This window comes from Ictalurus furcatus, chromosome 7 (genome assembly GCF_023375685.1).
Source record: "Ictalurus furcatus strain D&B chromosome 7, Billie_1.0, whole genome shotgun sequence".
Lineage (NCBI taxonomy): Eukaryota > Metazoa > Chordata > Actinopteri > Siluriformes > Ictaluridae > Ictalurus > Ictalurus furcatus.
The window spans coordinates 21,466,233-21,482,051 of record NC_071261.1 but is presented as its reverse complement, the minus strand read 5'-3'; the positions used below and the strand labels follow the sequence as shown (position 1 = coordinate 21,482,051).

The 15,819-nt window shown below is 39.9% G+C and overlaps 1 protein-coding gene across 1 annotated transcript in view; it reads left to right on the top strand.

The window, feature by feature from the left end:
• The first annotated feature begins 1,406 nt into the window (after window positions 1-1,406).
• Window positions 1,407-15,819, top strand: part of arap2 (ArfGAP with RhoGAP domain, ankyrin repeat and PH domain 2) — an 82,565-nt gene continuing 68,152 nt past the window's right edge. Inside the window, exons 1-7 of the mRNA XM_053630122.1 lie at window positions 1,407-2,209; window positions 2,889-2,959; window positions 4,266-4,351; window positions 4,767-4,831; window positions 5,084-5,428; window positions 7,257-7,326; window positions 14,831-14,951. Coding sequence (XP_053486097.1) covers window positions 1,407-2,209; window positions 2,889-2,959; window positions 4,266-4,351; window positions 4,767-4,831; window positions 5,084-5,428; window positions 7,257-7,326; window positions 14,831-14,951 — 1,561 coding nt within the window. The remainder of the gene's footprint in view (window positions 2,210-2,888; window positions 2,960-4,265; window positions 4,352-4,766; window positions 4,832-5,083; window positions 5,429-7,256; window positions 7,327-14,830; window positions 14,952-15,819) is intronic.

The window sequence follows — 15,819 nt, the reverse complement described above, 5'->3', positions numbered from 1 at the left end:
TTTAGTGCTCTTGCATCTCTTTTTACAATTGTAAAAGCCTTTATTTTGACTTGTGCTTTGCTTCTTTGCAGAATTTTACTATTACATGGCATTGGCCCTGAATCTCAAATCTAGACAAAAGATTTTTTTTTTTCAAATGCCACAAACAGCAACTAGCAAACAAAAGCAAAGGATGTCTAGTTGTGAGTTGCAAACAACAGCTTCATTCCTGCCATGCAATGACTGCAGAGTGGTTAACCATAGCATGGCATGTATGTGTATGGCCTACTTATCGACATGTCCTCTTGTTGGCCTAATCAGCTTTTGTGGTCTGGGGATAGGAGGAATGGTTAAGAGCTGCAGTTTAGATTTTAGTGGGGTGTTTTTCTTTTTTTTTCTCTCTTTAATTTGAGTACAAGTTTTTATTCATGAAAACCAATTGAATCAAGGCCTTGTCCATGTGTATACATACATTTCTGAAGAAGTAGTTTTTAACCCCCCTACACACACACTTTAAAAAATTCCCATCCACATAACAGCATTTTTTAAAATATAAACCCCCCCCCCCCCCCAAAAAAAAAAGAAAAAAAAAAGTGAGCTAAGAGCATGTGTATTGTGGTATTGAGAGGTAGAGAAGTGGAAATACAGAAACCACCATTATAACCAAAAGTTCCTTCATTACAGTATCCTAGTCATGGTTGGCCAAGTTTCAAAATTAAAAAATAATAAACAATGATAAACTGATGATGAGTTGGAACTACTGCTTAATGAATTTGGTTCTCCATTTGCAGTTTATATATATTTTTTAATTTAATTTAATTTTTTATTTTAAAGCACCATAGCAGTGGATTCAGGAGCAGTGCAGTGTGAATCATAGACTAGCTATTTGCATGAAGGTGTAGTAATAAAAAAGGGTTAGTGTTGAAATTGCTACCAAGATATTTCAGACCACAAACTGGTCAGCAGATGATGAACAGATTCCTAGCACATTCATAACTCTGGGAAAACCACAGTGCGCATGTGCAGTTTGGCACTCTGACATTTGCATTTTCTAAAACAATTTTTTTTTCTGTCCACATGAAAACAGTGAAAATGGTAAAAAAAAAAAAAAAAAAAAAGCACTTCCTTTTCAGTGACCCTCAATATTGTTTTCATATCGATGGGAGGACAAATGTATAGAAACGAACTACATTTTCAAAAATATCTGTATATGTGTAGACTGGGCATTAATGGGTGTAGACTTGTCGTTTGTCAAATAAGAAAGAGAACATTATTGTCACCATGATTATTGTCCTTACTAATCCATTTTTCTGTCCACTAACCAATTCACAATCCTTCTTCCCTTCTAGAGTGTTGTTGCTTTCTGAATACAGTCTTCTATTCATGGCACCAGCCCTTCAGGTCAATTTACTCATACTGTCATTGCCATGACGAGTGAAAGCTCAGATGGCTCCACTTCCTCCTTCACCCTGGACCCGAGTGAGGAGATCTCTCTCTGGCTCTCCAGCCTTCACTTGCCTCAGTATGTCACCAGATTTACTCAGGCAGGCTACCACACCCTGGCAGACTGCAGGGGGCTTACTGAGGAGAAGCTCCTGCAAGTGGCTGACTTCCCCACAGGCCATCGGCGGAGGATCCTGCACAACCTTGAGGTCCTCATGGCAGGATATCATGATAAAGAAGGTTCTGAGATGGCAGGAGGAGAGAAAAAGCCTGTTCCCTTTCCTAGAACTATCTTTCTTAAGGAAGGGAAGAGAGTAACCTCGCATCAAAATCTACAGACAAACTGCACTGGAGAAAACAATAGATTGCCTGTAACCCAGACTCTTCCTCCAAGGACTTGCAAAGAGAAAACTTTTAAACATGACCCTGATTTTATCTCCACTGTCTCCCACACACTCCCATGTAGCAATTACAAAGCATCCGCCTCAGGTTCCAGATCTGCCTCTTTGGCCAACAGCAATGAATCGCTGCCACCTTTCACACAGTCGGATTTGGAGAACTTCTTGAAGAAGGCTACTCCTTTCATCACACAGCCAGTCTCGGGTGTAAAAGATGATGTCGACGCAGAGGGTTACTCAATGAGATTCCAGGGAGTGATGGTGGATAATGATATATATGAGAGTAGCCCATTTACAGCTTCTGGTCAAAAGCCCACACACTCTTACAAGCTACGACACAGGCCTGTGCCAGAGATCCCAGATTTCCCCGTCATACCATCATGTGACTGGTACGTTGTTGCTCAATATACTGTTTCAAGCTCTGATTCGAGACAGTTTTATTTCTTTCATGTCTGTCTAAAGTGTATAGGATGTATAAATATTCCATAATGACTAATTGTAGTAGTAAGCAACTAGATAGATATCTGAGGGTCATGTTTCATAGGTGAATTGCTTACATCTTAGCAAGACTGGACTGGTGGTATGGTCAATTTATGACCTTGATTATTTGAAACCTTCAGAAACATTCTGTTACTGGAGTAATATAACAGAATGCGGTGGAATTGTGGCACAGGGGGGTATCATTACCGTCTCCCAGCTTTAGGGTCCTGGGTTTGGTCCTGAGCACAGGTGACTGACTGTGTGGGGTTTCTGTAGATGTTCTCCCTGTGTTTATGTAGGTTTCCACCGGGTTCCTTCCACCGTCCAGAAGCATGCATGTAGGTGAATAGGTTATGCTAAATTGCCCAATGAGTGTGAGAGGTTATTGAAGAAGAATGAATGAATGAATCATGGAATGATTGGATGTTCTTTGTTGCTATTACCTGTAATATTACCTATCTGATGACTAGCTTAGCCTGATTGGAAAAACTTATTTTGGAATCAGTAATTATTTGGTTAATTGGTTCCAGTAGTGTGTAAATATGTGTATGTAAGGAGACCAATACCAGTGATTCTACTGATCCATAGGAGCGTGTCTTTGAAATCCGGCACGGAGCAGCACAGCGGCACCGACGATCCCAGCGGCAGCAGGCAGAGAGGTATCCTCAACTTGATTTCTGCTTCATTTGCATTTTATTTAAGCGCTATTTCTTTTCATGATTATGAGCTCTGCCGTCTTTAAGCCCACGGAATGCGGCAATGGTATGGGGTCTGTCATGGGAGGAAGAGCGGACCGATGCTGTTGTTGTCTCAGCGGAAGCCGTTTGTCATCTTCTTTATGTATTGGAGAGGCCTAGTTTGCCAAACTCTCAAAACTACATAAAGTTGCAGATGGCTTTGAAAACACTTGTTTTGTGGTTCTGTGGATATGTGCACAAACTGTACTAAGAGAGGTGCTTTCCATTTCCTGTAGAGACTCTTCCAAAATTCTTTGTGCATGACAGCTCCCATAGAGGCTGGGGAATTGGGAACAGGGAATATTGAACTGAAGCCTTATGTAAGAGGACTGGGGTATTTCAGGATATTTAGTATTTATAATATACATCTCCAGTCCTTTTGTTTGCTTCTAGGCTCTGGAGGATAAGAGAAAAAAAAAATAAAGAAAGAGAGACGGGTAGTCTAAGACAAAGATGATGCATATGGATGGAGGCTGGCGAGATGCGGATCACTTCAAGTTTATGGAATTACAACACTGACATTGTGGCATTTATAGAAAACTTAATTTACCTTTATCTAGTTATGCGGCAGCTCTTCAGTGTTGTTTAAGTACCTTTTTAAAAGATTACTTTAATTACTTTAATAAGGCAAGTTATTCCGTGATAGTGTTCTCTGTTAATGGATATTGCAGTGGTGCAGACAATGCATAGAGGGAGAAGTGTGTGTGAGGGCGAGAGAGAGAGAGAGAGAGAGAGAGAGAGAGAGAGAGAGAGAGAGAGAGAGAGAGAGTTGTGTGCAGTCAGAAGGTCAACTGCAGATAATGATAAATGATGACACCGATCTGAAATGACTCCTGTGCCACTGAGCAAAGTGATCTGATACAGTGTCTGTCGTAGATAACATACTGCACTGTGGATCAGACCCCCTCTGGTATAGCCTTATCTAGTGGTGTGGTCCTGTCTAAGAGCTGTGCGAGAGTGTGTCTCGTCCTGAAGGGAGCGCTCTGGACTTTCTGCTGCCCTTTACAATCACCGTCCAGATAGCGCGTTCATTTATCACCTTGACAACCAGTTGGCCAAGGTATAGCCTCTTTGGTCGAATAACCGTTTTAAAGGACAGTGTAGGCACTTGCATGACTCGCCTTGTCTCTTCTCTTCACATCTTTTCTCATCTCTTCTCTTGGACATTAATTAGACGTTAATATAATATGCTAATGGCGATGCATTTAAATGCATTTCTGTGTTTTAGCCCCTCTTCACGGGACACTGACGTCTGAGGACATCAGTCCCTACGGTGAGGTTTACCTCTACAACACCCTTGCAGAAAACAAACTAGTAAGTAAAATCCTGATTGAACGTTGTGTTGATGGCCCAATCTGCCTCATAAAAGCTGCTTGAATATTAATGACATTGTTTTAAAGTGACTGATCAACAGAAATTTGTGGCTAAATTTTGATTTTCACTTCTAAAAGGAAGAATATTTTGATCCCCAGGAATATGGTTGTATTGAGTATAGCCACTTTCCCTATTAGATGGGTTCTAAAATATTTCCATACTTTTACAGAATTTTTAGGTGGTCAGTGATGTATTGCCTGCTGTTTAAAAAAATACAAATTCTGTACATGTACTTGAGTTTCAGTAACATTTTTAACACTGATTGTAAATGCCAGAGTTTCTGTTTCTACACATTCCATCCATACATTATAAACATGACAAGTACTGTAATGCTATTTTATTTTTATTTTTGTAGGTTTTGGATACAAATGAAATGTTAAACCAAGAAACAAATGAAAAACTGGAACAGAAAAAAATGAGGTAGTGTCTTGCAGGCTATTTAACTTGCATGTTAAACACATGTGTTAGCCACATGCTTCTTTAAGTTTTACAGTCTGAAAGAGACACGTATGATGGAGAGGACAATTGTTTGCTACTTGTTGCTTGTACATTTAAAACCTTTCAGATGCCTAACTAAAAAGACTTGAAAAATAAATCATAATGACATGTATCTGTGTCATGAAATGTATGTATGAATACACACTCACACTTCCTTTTCCTCTCTGAATACAGGAAGCAGCAGGGCAAGCAGCAAGAAAAGGTGACGGAGAGCACCGATAGGCACCTCGGTGATGATTATGCTTTGGTTCAGCCATGCATTTCCAGTCAGGGGCCAGTCAAGGAGTGTTCTTTAAGCACAGCAAAGTCCCTCCCACAGTCTGCACTGCCATTGCCTGGAGCCAAGTCACAGGTGGATTCAGGTGGTGTTTGTAATGAGCCATTGGATGCTTTTTCTCGACTGGTGCAACACGCACTTCCTCTCCATAGTGAATTATCTATATCACCTTATGCCTGCTTCTACGGACGTCCTAAACATGCTATGAAAATGGGCTGGCTGGACAAGCTCTCTCCTCAAGGGTGAGGAATAGTGCAGACGAATTGGGGCAAATCTTAAATAAGCATACAGTGGACATCATGCATTATTCTGCCAGTATTCAGCACTGTTTAATTCTCAGTTCTGGTTGGTCAGAAGGTGTTTTTCTCTAACAGCATATCTCAGTCAGGATCTATATTAATGTGCTGAATTTTCTTTATTTCAACTTGTACAAAGACACGCATGGAAAACGTGCCACATAAAAAGTTTAAAAAAGTGCTATGTTGATATGGTGAGGTTTTCTGTGAGATGTTTATTTAGCATTTTTAGAAGATGTCTCCATTGTCAGCACTACGTAACAGTCAGAGGTAAAGCTGCAGCTTTTAAGTTTTATAACCTCTTGGTAACATGACAAGGAGAGGCTAGTGAGAGAAGGACTGTTTATAGCCGCTATAACTTAAATGAAAACAGGAACTTGCTTGTTTTGTGGATGTTCCACAAAATGAGATGTAAGTAAATGGATAAAAAGTATGACGTGGTGTTCTTTTTAATAAATGAAGGAATTTAAAAAACGCTTCAGGATGCGCTTTTATAGAAAGAGCATCAACGTCTGTGTGGTAATGATATATCCCATTGTGTGTGGAATATTTGCTACTAGATTTTCAAAGCAGAACATGCATACCAGGTGAAAATGTTTTGTTAAATTACTAAAGCCTGAGAACAATCCTCTTAACAAGCCTTGCACGGCCGCTGTGGGGTTGTCATGTGATGTCAAGGTCATTATAAATAAAACTATAATACCGGGTTGTAATATTCACCTTTATGGAATCTTGTGTCTAGTCTAGCATAGGCATACACAGTACATACTTTCAGTACTGAGTGAATTAAGTTGACTCTCTGCAGGTTTCTTGCCCAGTTATGTGAAACAGTACAGTTTTGACTGTAATGAGCTTTAAAACATATAGTATTATCATTCAAGTTGGTACATTCCAAGTCTTATGATTTAAGACTATGATTGGAAGTCAGTAGTAATATTGCAATGTGAATGAGTTTCATATCTAGCTGCCCCAAAACCACTGAGGTCTAAAGCTCCTATCCTAGACACGTGATTGGTTTTGCGAAAACCGTCATAGTACGAAGATAAGATGTTCACTGAAAATAAGTTGCATCTTCTTAAATAAGATGCTTTAGAGATTATAATTCACTGCTTCTGGAAATGTCTCATATGAACCCTCAAGAGTACAAGTAATCTATTATTATTTAATCTAGATTCTAGGCATACTCAAAGTTTAATCTGAAACTATTTTACAGTTTTAATTCTCTTCTTACTTTCTAGGAAACTGACAATAAATGAAAGAACGGGGAAAAGAAAGTACATGATCGCTGCAATAGTGCCAAGACACTTCATAATGAAAGGGCTGGCTGCTATTGAAAACTAATAATAAACTGCTTATGCTTATATACACTTTGCTCAGTTCAGTACTCATCTAAGTATTGCTTCTGTATTTTGTAGAGGTTTCTGTATTTTGCCTTCCTTTGCTGGAAACAGTGCTTACAGTGTTTTCACAGCTATTTTAACAGATGTGGTATTTTAGCTGTGTGGTCCTACTGAGTTGTTAATGAGCTAAGTGGTGTCAAATCCACGTGCTATTTCTATTGATGTCTGTGGTTTTGAAACCAGCTACTTGAGGATGTTAAAGCAGCTACGCTGGTCTAGTAAACTGATGGCAGATGAATTTACTGTTGCTACAGTGCTTTGTTTCGCTGCCATGATGAATTTCAAAATGAATGTGCATAGTCATTGTGAGTTATAGGAGTGTTTAGCTTTATTGTTTTCATTGTTTTAACCAACTTCTCCCTTTTCATTTTCAGAAATCGTGTCTTTCAGAGAAGATGGGTCAAGTTTGATGGAGAGAATCTTTCTTACTATAATAATGACAAGGTTTGTGAATGTACCCCACACACACCCACACACATATACACATTCATTGTTTGTGCTGCATTGGTACTGCTGCAATGTGCTTTCAGACCGGAAGATAATAATGAATAGCCATTTTACAAACACGTTTTCCCACTTTCCCTCTATACCCCCATCTCACAACAATGTTTAATTATTCTGTAACCCTCAGCAGGCCCACATCAGGCCCCTTCTTCAGGCAGCTTACCAGCCAAATGTGGCTCTTTACTATTTTTTAAACAACGCTTTAGACTGCTCCGAGTTAATTCATAATATTTATATGAATAGAAACTTTAGTCCTGTCACAGTTATGTTATCACGCAATCGCAATTATTTCAGCTGATCAGGATTGTTTGAGGTAATTCCAATTAACCATCCACAGTTATATTAATTACTTACATTATATATACAGTATGTAGTCAGCAAACATTTGCACCAAATTTGAATAATTACACAAAGGCTTTCAAAAATCTATTATTTGTAACTGTTTTTGTTTGTGAAACAATAATAAAGTGAAGTTAGTCATTTTTGCGGTAAAATGTTGTAGATTATGTAGAATAGTGTATAATTTATTTGGATAGTTTTAGCCTATTTCAGTAATAGGGTTTATACACTGCCAGTTAAAGGTTTTTGAACATTGTATTATCGTTTTTGTTTAAACTTCAAGGAATTGGTTAAAGTTAAATACTCTGTTGTTTGAAAATCTATGTAAAGTTATGGATACAAGTGAACTAGGAAATGTTTGTGACTATTGTATTGGGGGAAAAAAAGTAGATCTGACTAGAAGGATGGGATGATCGCTGTAATATGGCAATTTTAGTATACAACAAATATTTGCCTTACACTAATGCTCTCTCTCAGCTACGAGACAAATCTAGGTTACGGTAAGTTATAGTCTTATAGTAGCTGCTTCAATAAAGTGCCTTTAATAAAGGACTCATTTTGAGTCCTGTTAGAATCTGAGAGCAGATGATGTATAAATCATGAACTATTATAAGATTTACGTATTTGATTGAATGCTTGTGTAATTTTTTTCCATTATTTTTATGCCAGCTTGGGTAAACTGTACTGAAACATAAGGTTGTGTTCAAAACCTTTGGACTGGTTGTACATATTTATTACTTATGCTGTGTTTCCCTTTTTTTTTTTTTTAAATTGTCTAGAAATATGTTTGTTATTGAGAAATAAGTGTGTATGTGCATAGTTACACTAGTGTTCTAGTCGTATAATGATTGGCATGAAGTCAACAGAAAAGACAATTAAGTCATTCATCACAATTATTTGTCTGCCAGTTAATCGTCATCCAAAAGTTCATAACTGACAGGCCTTCTGTTTGCCGTAAGAGAAGCCGGCCGCCATTAAGTGTCAGTTAACGGTTCACTACCTCTGATTGTTAGCTGACTAGTCAAGCTGAAGCTGATATTTTATTCACTGCACTGTTGTAATGGCTGTTGTTAATAAAAGCTCTGCATTAGTAAAAAAACTGATGCCAGTTCTGTTTGGATTGTGAACGTGCTTGTGAGCTCGTCCAGCTCAAAATGTCTCTCCTTTTTCTCATTTCTCATGGCTGTTTGGCAAGCTTGACTTGAATTTGGTCTTGCTATATGAGTGATAAATATATAAATGAAAATAAAAGTGTAAATGCATAGCAACGCCTTTAAAATGTCATTGCATCAAGGTCAGTGCCACTGCAGGGTTGAGAATGATCAACCACCCAAATCATATCTGCTCAGTGGTGGTGGTGGTGTAGTGGTCTCTGTGTATTGATGGATGGGGTGTAGGAGGATGACAAATTGGCCATGGACTACAGTAATTATGTGGTGAATTCTCTAGGCCAATGAATCGAGATACAAGGTAGGGATCCCTAAAAAACTGGCAACCCAACTGCCAATAGCGCTGCCCTGTAGAGACGGTCCACAGGAGCCTGCAGTTCTTTTTAAATCTTCAGATTAGTAGTTTTAAGTGTTTTCAAATGCCTTCAAAGTCAGTCATTTTTATGATGACTCACCAGCTTCTCGAGATGTAAAATGTCAAACGTATCCTTCAGTGATCCGTCTTTTAAATATTGGCTTATCCTGAGCACAAAGCCGCGCCACTAATTGAACGATGGTGAAGGTGGTGGAGGATGAAGGTGACTTTATTGAGTATAAAGGCGTGCCACCCTTTTTCAGGAGGAGAAAAAGAGATAGAGGGGTTTATGCGGAAAGGTGACATTGCTCCATGCCAGGCTGAGCACCTGTCTGCATTGAGCTGTTACGCTGCTTTGGCCCTATTTAGCTCCTGTAAATGAGGGTCAGCAGCAGAACTGCTTCCTGCTTCCCTCAGCATCCTTTTCGTCTTTTCTTTCCCTCACGCACTTTTTTTCTCGCTCACCTTCTCTATCTCGGTGGCTCTTTGTGGTTTTCTCTCCCTCTCTACCTGCATGTTTTAAGGAAGAAGCAGGGTTAGAATCGTGCTTAGCAGTGGAGAAAAGAGAGAAGAGGAAGCAAAAAGGGTAAGAACATTGCAACTCAGCGACATTGTATCTTTCCGGTGTCACCCAGAAGAGGAGTTTGAGTGTGGTTCCTCTCAAAGTTTCTTCCTCATGCCATCTCAGGGAGTATATTCCTTGCCACTGTTGCCTCAGGCTTGCTCATTAGGATATAAATCTGCATCCTTATTTCTGTAAAGCTGCTTTGTGACCGTATGTATTGTAAAAAAAACAGTATACAAATAGAATAGTATGGAAATTAAATTGAATTATCTCTAGGCTTTTATCCTCCCCTCACTTTTCATCTCCATGTCCCTTTTCATCATATTTCAAGCTTAATGTAGCTGTGTATGTTTATACACAATCATATTTTATGTTCTTTGTGTATTCAACTGGTTTGTTGGTTTCTTTTTGAGTCTGTGTTTGCATATCGGGTTTATAGGCAGCCATGCCATGCTCTTTTCTCTTCTGCCACCTTTTGTTCTGCATCAATCATATGAATGCCATGTGATGTACACTTGTTAATCAGTTGTTAATTATAGCTCTGTATTCTCCCTCATTTTTTTTCCTACCCTGTAGCCTTTGATGTATTAGGACTTTGGCAGGCTCATAGCTCTGTGTTTGAATGTGTGAAAGGAAGCGTGTGGTTGTACTGTTGGTGTTCTTGGCATTTTTTTTTTTTTTGAGGTCAAAGCATGTTCTTTAGCTCTTCTCACAGTGTGTGTCTCTTTCATTAGCCCCTTAAAAGGAGAGGTATCTAATATAGCAGCAAGGAAACAAAACGTTGATGTCAGAAACATGCTGCTTTTAACTTTATGGTGCTAATTAGCCACTGCATGCGTTATATTAATTTCTCATGCGTCACTGTGGTTATATAGTGGTACACAGGTAATAATATACAGGACAAAAGAAACCTATGATAGAGTTTTAAAGTCGGATTTTGCAGCGTGTTTTTTGTGATTGTTGCGGCCAAAAATTCTTGACTTTGCAGCGGCTTTTAAAAATAATTTGTGATGCAGTTTGCTTTTTATTTTTGTGGAAAGCTACTTGAATTTTTAACATTGCAATCGTATGAAATTGTTTTGTACGGTCTTTCACAGTGATGTTTGTTGGTAAATGAGACCTTTTAGCTGTACTCCTGCTTGACGCATGAGAAGCGAAGAGGCGTTTGGCTGAATGCGTGTTGTGATGACGTCACATGACATGTCTTGGCCCAAATCGGTGGGAAATCTGCGGTAATTTTGAAAAATTGTAAGCGCCTGTGAATATTGGGGAGCTTGCGTAATTTTGTGTTAATTTCATGATCGCAAACTCCTGGTGGTACGTCTGAGCTCAAAAATGGAATTTTAAGTGGTGAACTCCTCTTTGCTGACTGATTCCAATTATATAGGTTGATGATTGGGGCAAATTACATTTTTCTCCATAATTTGGTCTCTGCCAATTCCCACTCATTATCATAAGACATGAAGCCAAACACTATGTATTGAAGAGCTATCTGCCCTCTTCCATATACATGAGGTCACAGATGCGTGATTGATAGGGGAGAGAGAGTATGTCATCCCTCCTTCCCAGAGAGTACAGACAGTTTAGCTCTCTTGGACTCCATGCCTCGGATGGCTATGGCTTCATTGGTATTCAAACTCAGACTTTACATTTCCCTCATTTTTTTCCTAAAAAGGAAACCTTCTCATTAAGTAAGTATGTGTGGATGAGCTCAGATTTTGATGTGGGCTCAATGGCTTGAACCAATCACGTTTGATATGCAAATAATAATAACAAAAAACAAAACAAACAAAAAAAAAACCCCAACAATAATGCAGCCTAAAGGTCCATTAACAATCTGATTGATTCTCTCAGTCAGGACAACATTTTTTTTCTCTCTACACCACAGTCAGAGAAGAATAAACCTTTTGAGGCCAATTTGAATTAAATCTGCCTGAACAAGGTCAGTAATGCTTTTAATAATCCATTAAATGGGCGTATAAACCTTCTTGTGTCTGATTACTTTTGCTGTTGGAATCTGCATTAGTAACATTAGAAGATGAGGGAAGGCATTATAATGATAGATAATGTGTGTGAAATATGAATTGCTGAGCAACTTTACTGTGCAATCCCTTCTTCTCGCTGTCCGTGTGAAGTTCTACCGGCACATAAATGATTTAAAAGTCATCAACAGTGCAAGCAGCGTTATTAAGAATCTGAACGCACGAGCTAGACTCGCGCGCCTCTCGTTGTTATGGTAACGTCGACACTAAACCGAACTCCATGCATGTGCAAAACTTTGGATCGGATTACATGTAGCGTGCGTAGAGTGTCCAGTTTAGGATACATGTTCATGTATTAATAAATGAATTCGTTACACTTGATGCATGCAAACACGTAGATACCGCTGACATGTTCAGGACTGTTTTGACTGATTGATTTTATTTTAGCCTTATGTGCACACCATTGTTCCCATGGGCTTTCTCAATTCTCTGAGAGAAGCTTATGAAACCACCTAGACATAGACAGCTGCCGCTCACCTCGACATCACCTGGTGATGTCATCAAACGCCGCGGACTCCAGAAGGCGTGGGAGAAGGGACCCACGCACGCTCTCACTAGCTCGGTTTAGGTCCCCAAGAGCCTAAGTAGCCTGTTCCCTCTGGAGTTTCCCGCCAGTTACATCAACCTTATCTCGCGGTTCCTATGAGATTTTGACAGCATGAATTTGTGCTGTCTGTCTGTGTGTGTTTAAATCAGGGTTTTAGAATGTCACCTGTCTTTAGATTGAGGTTGAAAAAGGCTTGAAGGTAGGATTAGCTCTCTGTCTGGGACTGAATTAAGGCAAAGCTTTCTTCCTAAAGTTGCCATCCTGTGAAAATGCTCTGCTGTCCTTTTTCTGCAGTGTCCTCTCTTTGCCTTTTAGCACATCTGCAATAGCGGCATTAGAGGTTAGTCACTGTTCATTGCAGTGTCTATGCAGAGGCTCCGCCAGGCTTGCTCCTGGCAACATTTACAAATTATTGCTCATAATAATGGCAGAGATCAGAACTCTGAGCGTGATCCAAAGGGACTGCGATATGTGTTTGGTCTATTTTTTTGCCTGCAGTGCTTCAGCATGGCCAATTGGTGTCTCTGTGGCTCCATAGTGGAAACGAAGCAGCGGCGTTTTGCAGTATAAGCAAGGGTGAAGGCAAAACAGCATTCGCTGTAGAACCAGTACAATTAGGCTGGTGCAGGACCTGTTCCACAAATCCTAATCTTAACCATGATGAAATAAATGGTGAATTTGGTCTTGGATTGGTGACAAATCGGTGACACTGGATGCTGTCCAGTGGCACACATTACAGAACTCGTAGTATCTCTCCGTGTATATGCGTGCATCTTTATTAAGCAGGTCTCAGTGCTCTGTGTTATAATATTCTCCTGTCATGCATGTTCCATATTTAATCACAGCAAAATGCTTACATGCAGAATAGCAAACACTCATGTACACATCCTCACACACACACACGTACACATTGCGCACACAGTTTATATGCAGGGCTGAACGCAAACACAACTCGGTTGTTGACACGGTGTTTGTCAAAATCTTTTTTTATATATCAAGTGTCAGAGAAACTCATTCTTATTAAATAAAGGCACATCCACAATCCTCACGCACTTGTATGTTCGGTGTTCTGTATCATTCGTCATCCTGCACAGAGCGCCTCTACAACTCATAATGGATGTTTCTCGTGTTTACGCATTCGCGCGGCGCTCTAGTCCTGTCCCTGTGACCTCAAAAATAACAATTAAAATGTGTAATTAACGTTAACCCAGATAGCGCCTAATTATCGGCACTTAGCTTCCAAAAAGATGCGCTCGTTTCTCTTTTCACTCATCCTTTGCTCCTCTGTTCTTCCCCTCCGTCCAAATTTAGATGGAGAGAGACTCATTAGAATGCTGCGAAGTTCGTGGCCCTAGTGCCGTGGCAACGGGAGAAGAGCTAAATTGGAGAGCGAGAGAAATCCCACAGAAAGGAGATGGCCGCCCCTCGCCATAATTAGGGTTAGCTGTAGCCGCCACTGTTAACATCATGCCTTAATTTGTGGAGATGGCCCTCTCCATGACCCCCTTTTCCCCCCTTCCCTTGCTTTTTTTTTTTCTTACTATGTTGTGCAGTCGTTTGTTTGCTACCTTCTCTGTCCCTTAGTTATTTCCTCGCAATATGTTTGCCGTCGCCCGCCCGCTTCCCATTCGTTATATATTTCTTCACTCTCTGCACCTCTCCCCCTGTGCCTCTATTTCCCATTTGTGCTCACTAAGGAGGGAGTCCCTTACTCAATCATCTCTGCTATTTCTGGATAGAAAAGACCAGAAATAGTGCAGGGTCATCATTGTAATTAAGAGGCAGATGGAACGTACGAATCAGTCTCTCTCTAGCAAGATTAAAAATTCACATGCCCCATAGTTCATGTGTAGAGGAGACGGAGCTGCCTGCCTGCTGCTGCTGGTTTCATAGTGGAGCTGGAATAAGGAAATTACAAACTGAGGCTCAGGTTATAGGGCACATGGCTGACTAGCGATCTCTCTCTCTCTCTCTTTTTGTTTTTGCTCTTGAGTTAGTTTGAAGCATACAGAGAGAGACCAAATACCATTTTCCCTAAGCAATCAAGCCATCTTTCCTCCCGAAGTCCCTGTGAATCTCCAGGCTGTAAATATGTGAGAGATTTGTTTGCTGGAGAGGGATCTTAGTATTAGTATTCGGACCAGCTAGGTACCTGACTGTGTGTTTATGTATGTATTTTTCACATAGAGCTTGAGCACACATGGGAATTTGATCTAAAGGGTATGTGTGTGTGTGTGTGTGTGTGTGTGTGTGTGTGTGTGTGTGTGTGTCAGGGTGTATCTCCTATTCCATCACTCTTTTAGCAGATGTAGGAGAGTTGGATTTTACTCTGCTGTGAAGTAGATGCCAGCGGTGTGTGTGTGGGTGGAGTATGAATGTGATTTTAAAGTAGCGAGACTGAATTTTTTTCTCTCTCTCTCTCTGCAGGAGATGTACTCTAAAGGACTGGTCTCTCTCGTAGCTGTTAAGCAGGTGCGCTCTGTGGGAGACAATAAGTTTGAGGTGGTAACCTCAATGAGAACCTTTGTTTTTCGAGTAGAAAAAGAAGGTGAGACTTTTTTATTTATCCCTCGCTCATCCTCATTCACAGCCTCGCTTTTCATTCCCACCGTGATTTCACTCCTGTATTTTTCACCCACATTCCCCCACAGGAGGCACGAGTAGTTAAACTTCAGGACTTTCTCACTCGCTGGTGGTTCTCTAGCAAAGTAACGAAATGAACCTGAATTTGTTTTATCAATAGCCTGGGTGCAGAGATGATTTTCTCAAATGTCTCATATTGCCACAGTGATCTATTTTTTAATCATCCTCTCACAGATTGATATTCCTTATAAAAACCGACTATGAAAAGCCATTCTACACTGCTATTTATTTTTTAACTTAATTTGGGTCTGCTGCCTTTGTGGCATATGGGCCATTACCGCAAGCAATAATTTCAACATACAGTACCTTCTTGTATTTGCTTCTTCCTGTTTATATATGGATAACACTTCTCGGTTGGTCAGCAACACTTCCAGTCTTTTTGAATTTGTTAATACGTTTGGCAACAGTGCCGGGTGTGAAAGTCCATCACGTCGTTGCAACAGCTTCCCGATCCAGCCGTGAGAATGATTTCAGTACGTTCTTCTTTTGCCAAAACCCATTCTTAAAGTCTGTCTGAAAAAATATAAGTATAAAAAATTTTGGAAGACATTTTGTTAATTGTGTTAATTTCCTCTATTTATGTAGACTTTTGGGACACTCCATATAATACAGTCAGTGCCTTCGGGATTTCACAATTTTGCAATCGCAGAAATTAACGCAAAATCAAGCAAACTCCACAATATTCAGAGAAGCTTGCCTTTAAAAAAAAAAAAAAAAAAAAAAAAAAAATTACCGCAGATTTGGTCCAAGACACATAATGAGTTGTCATCACA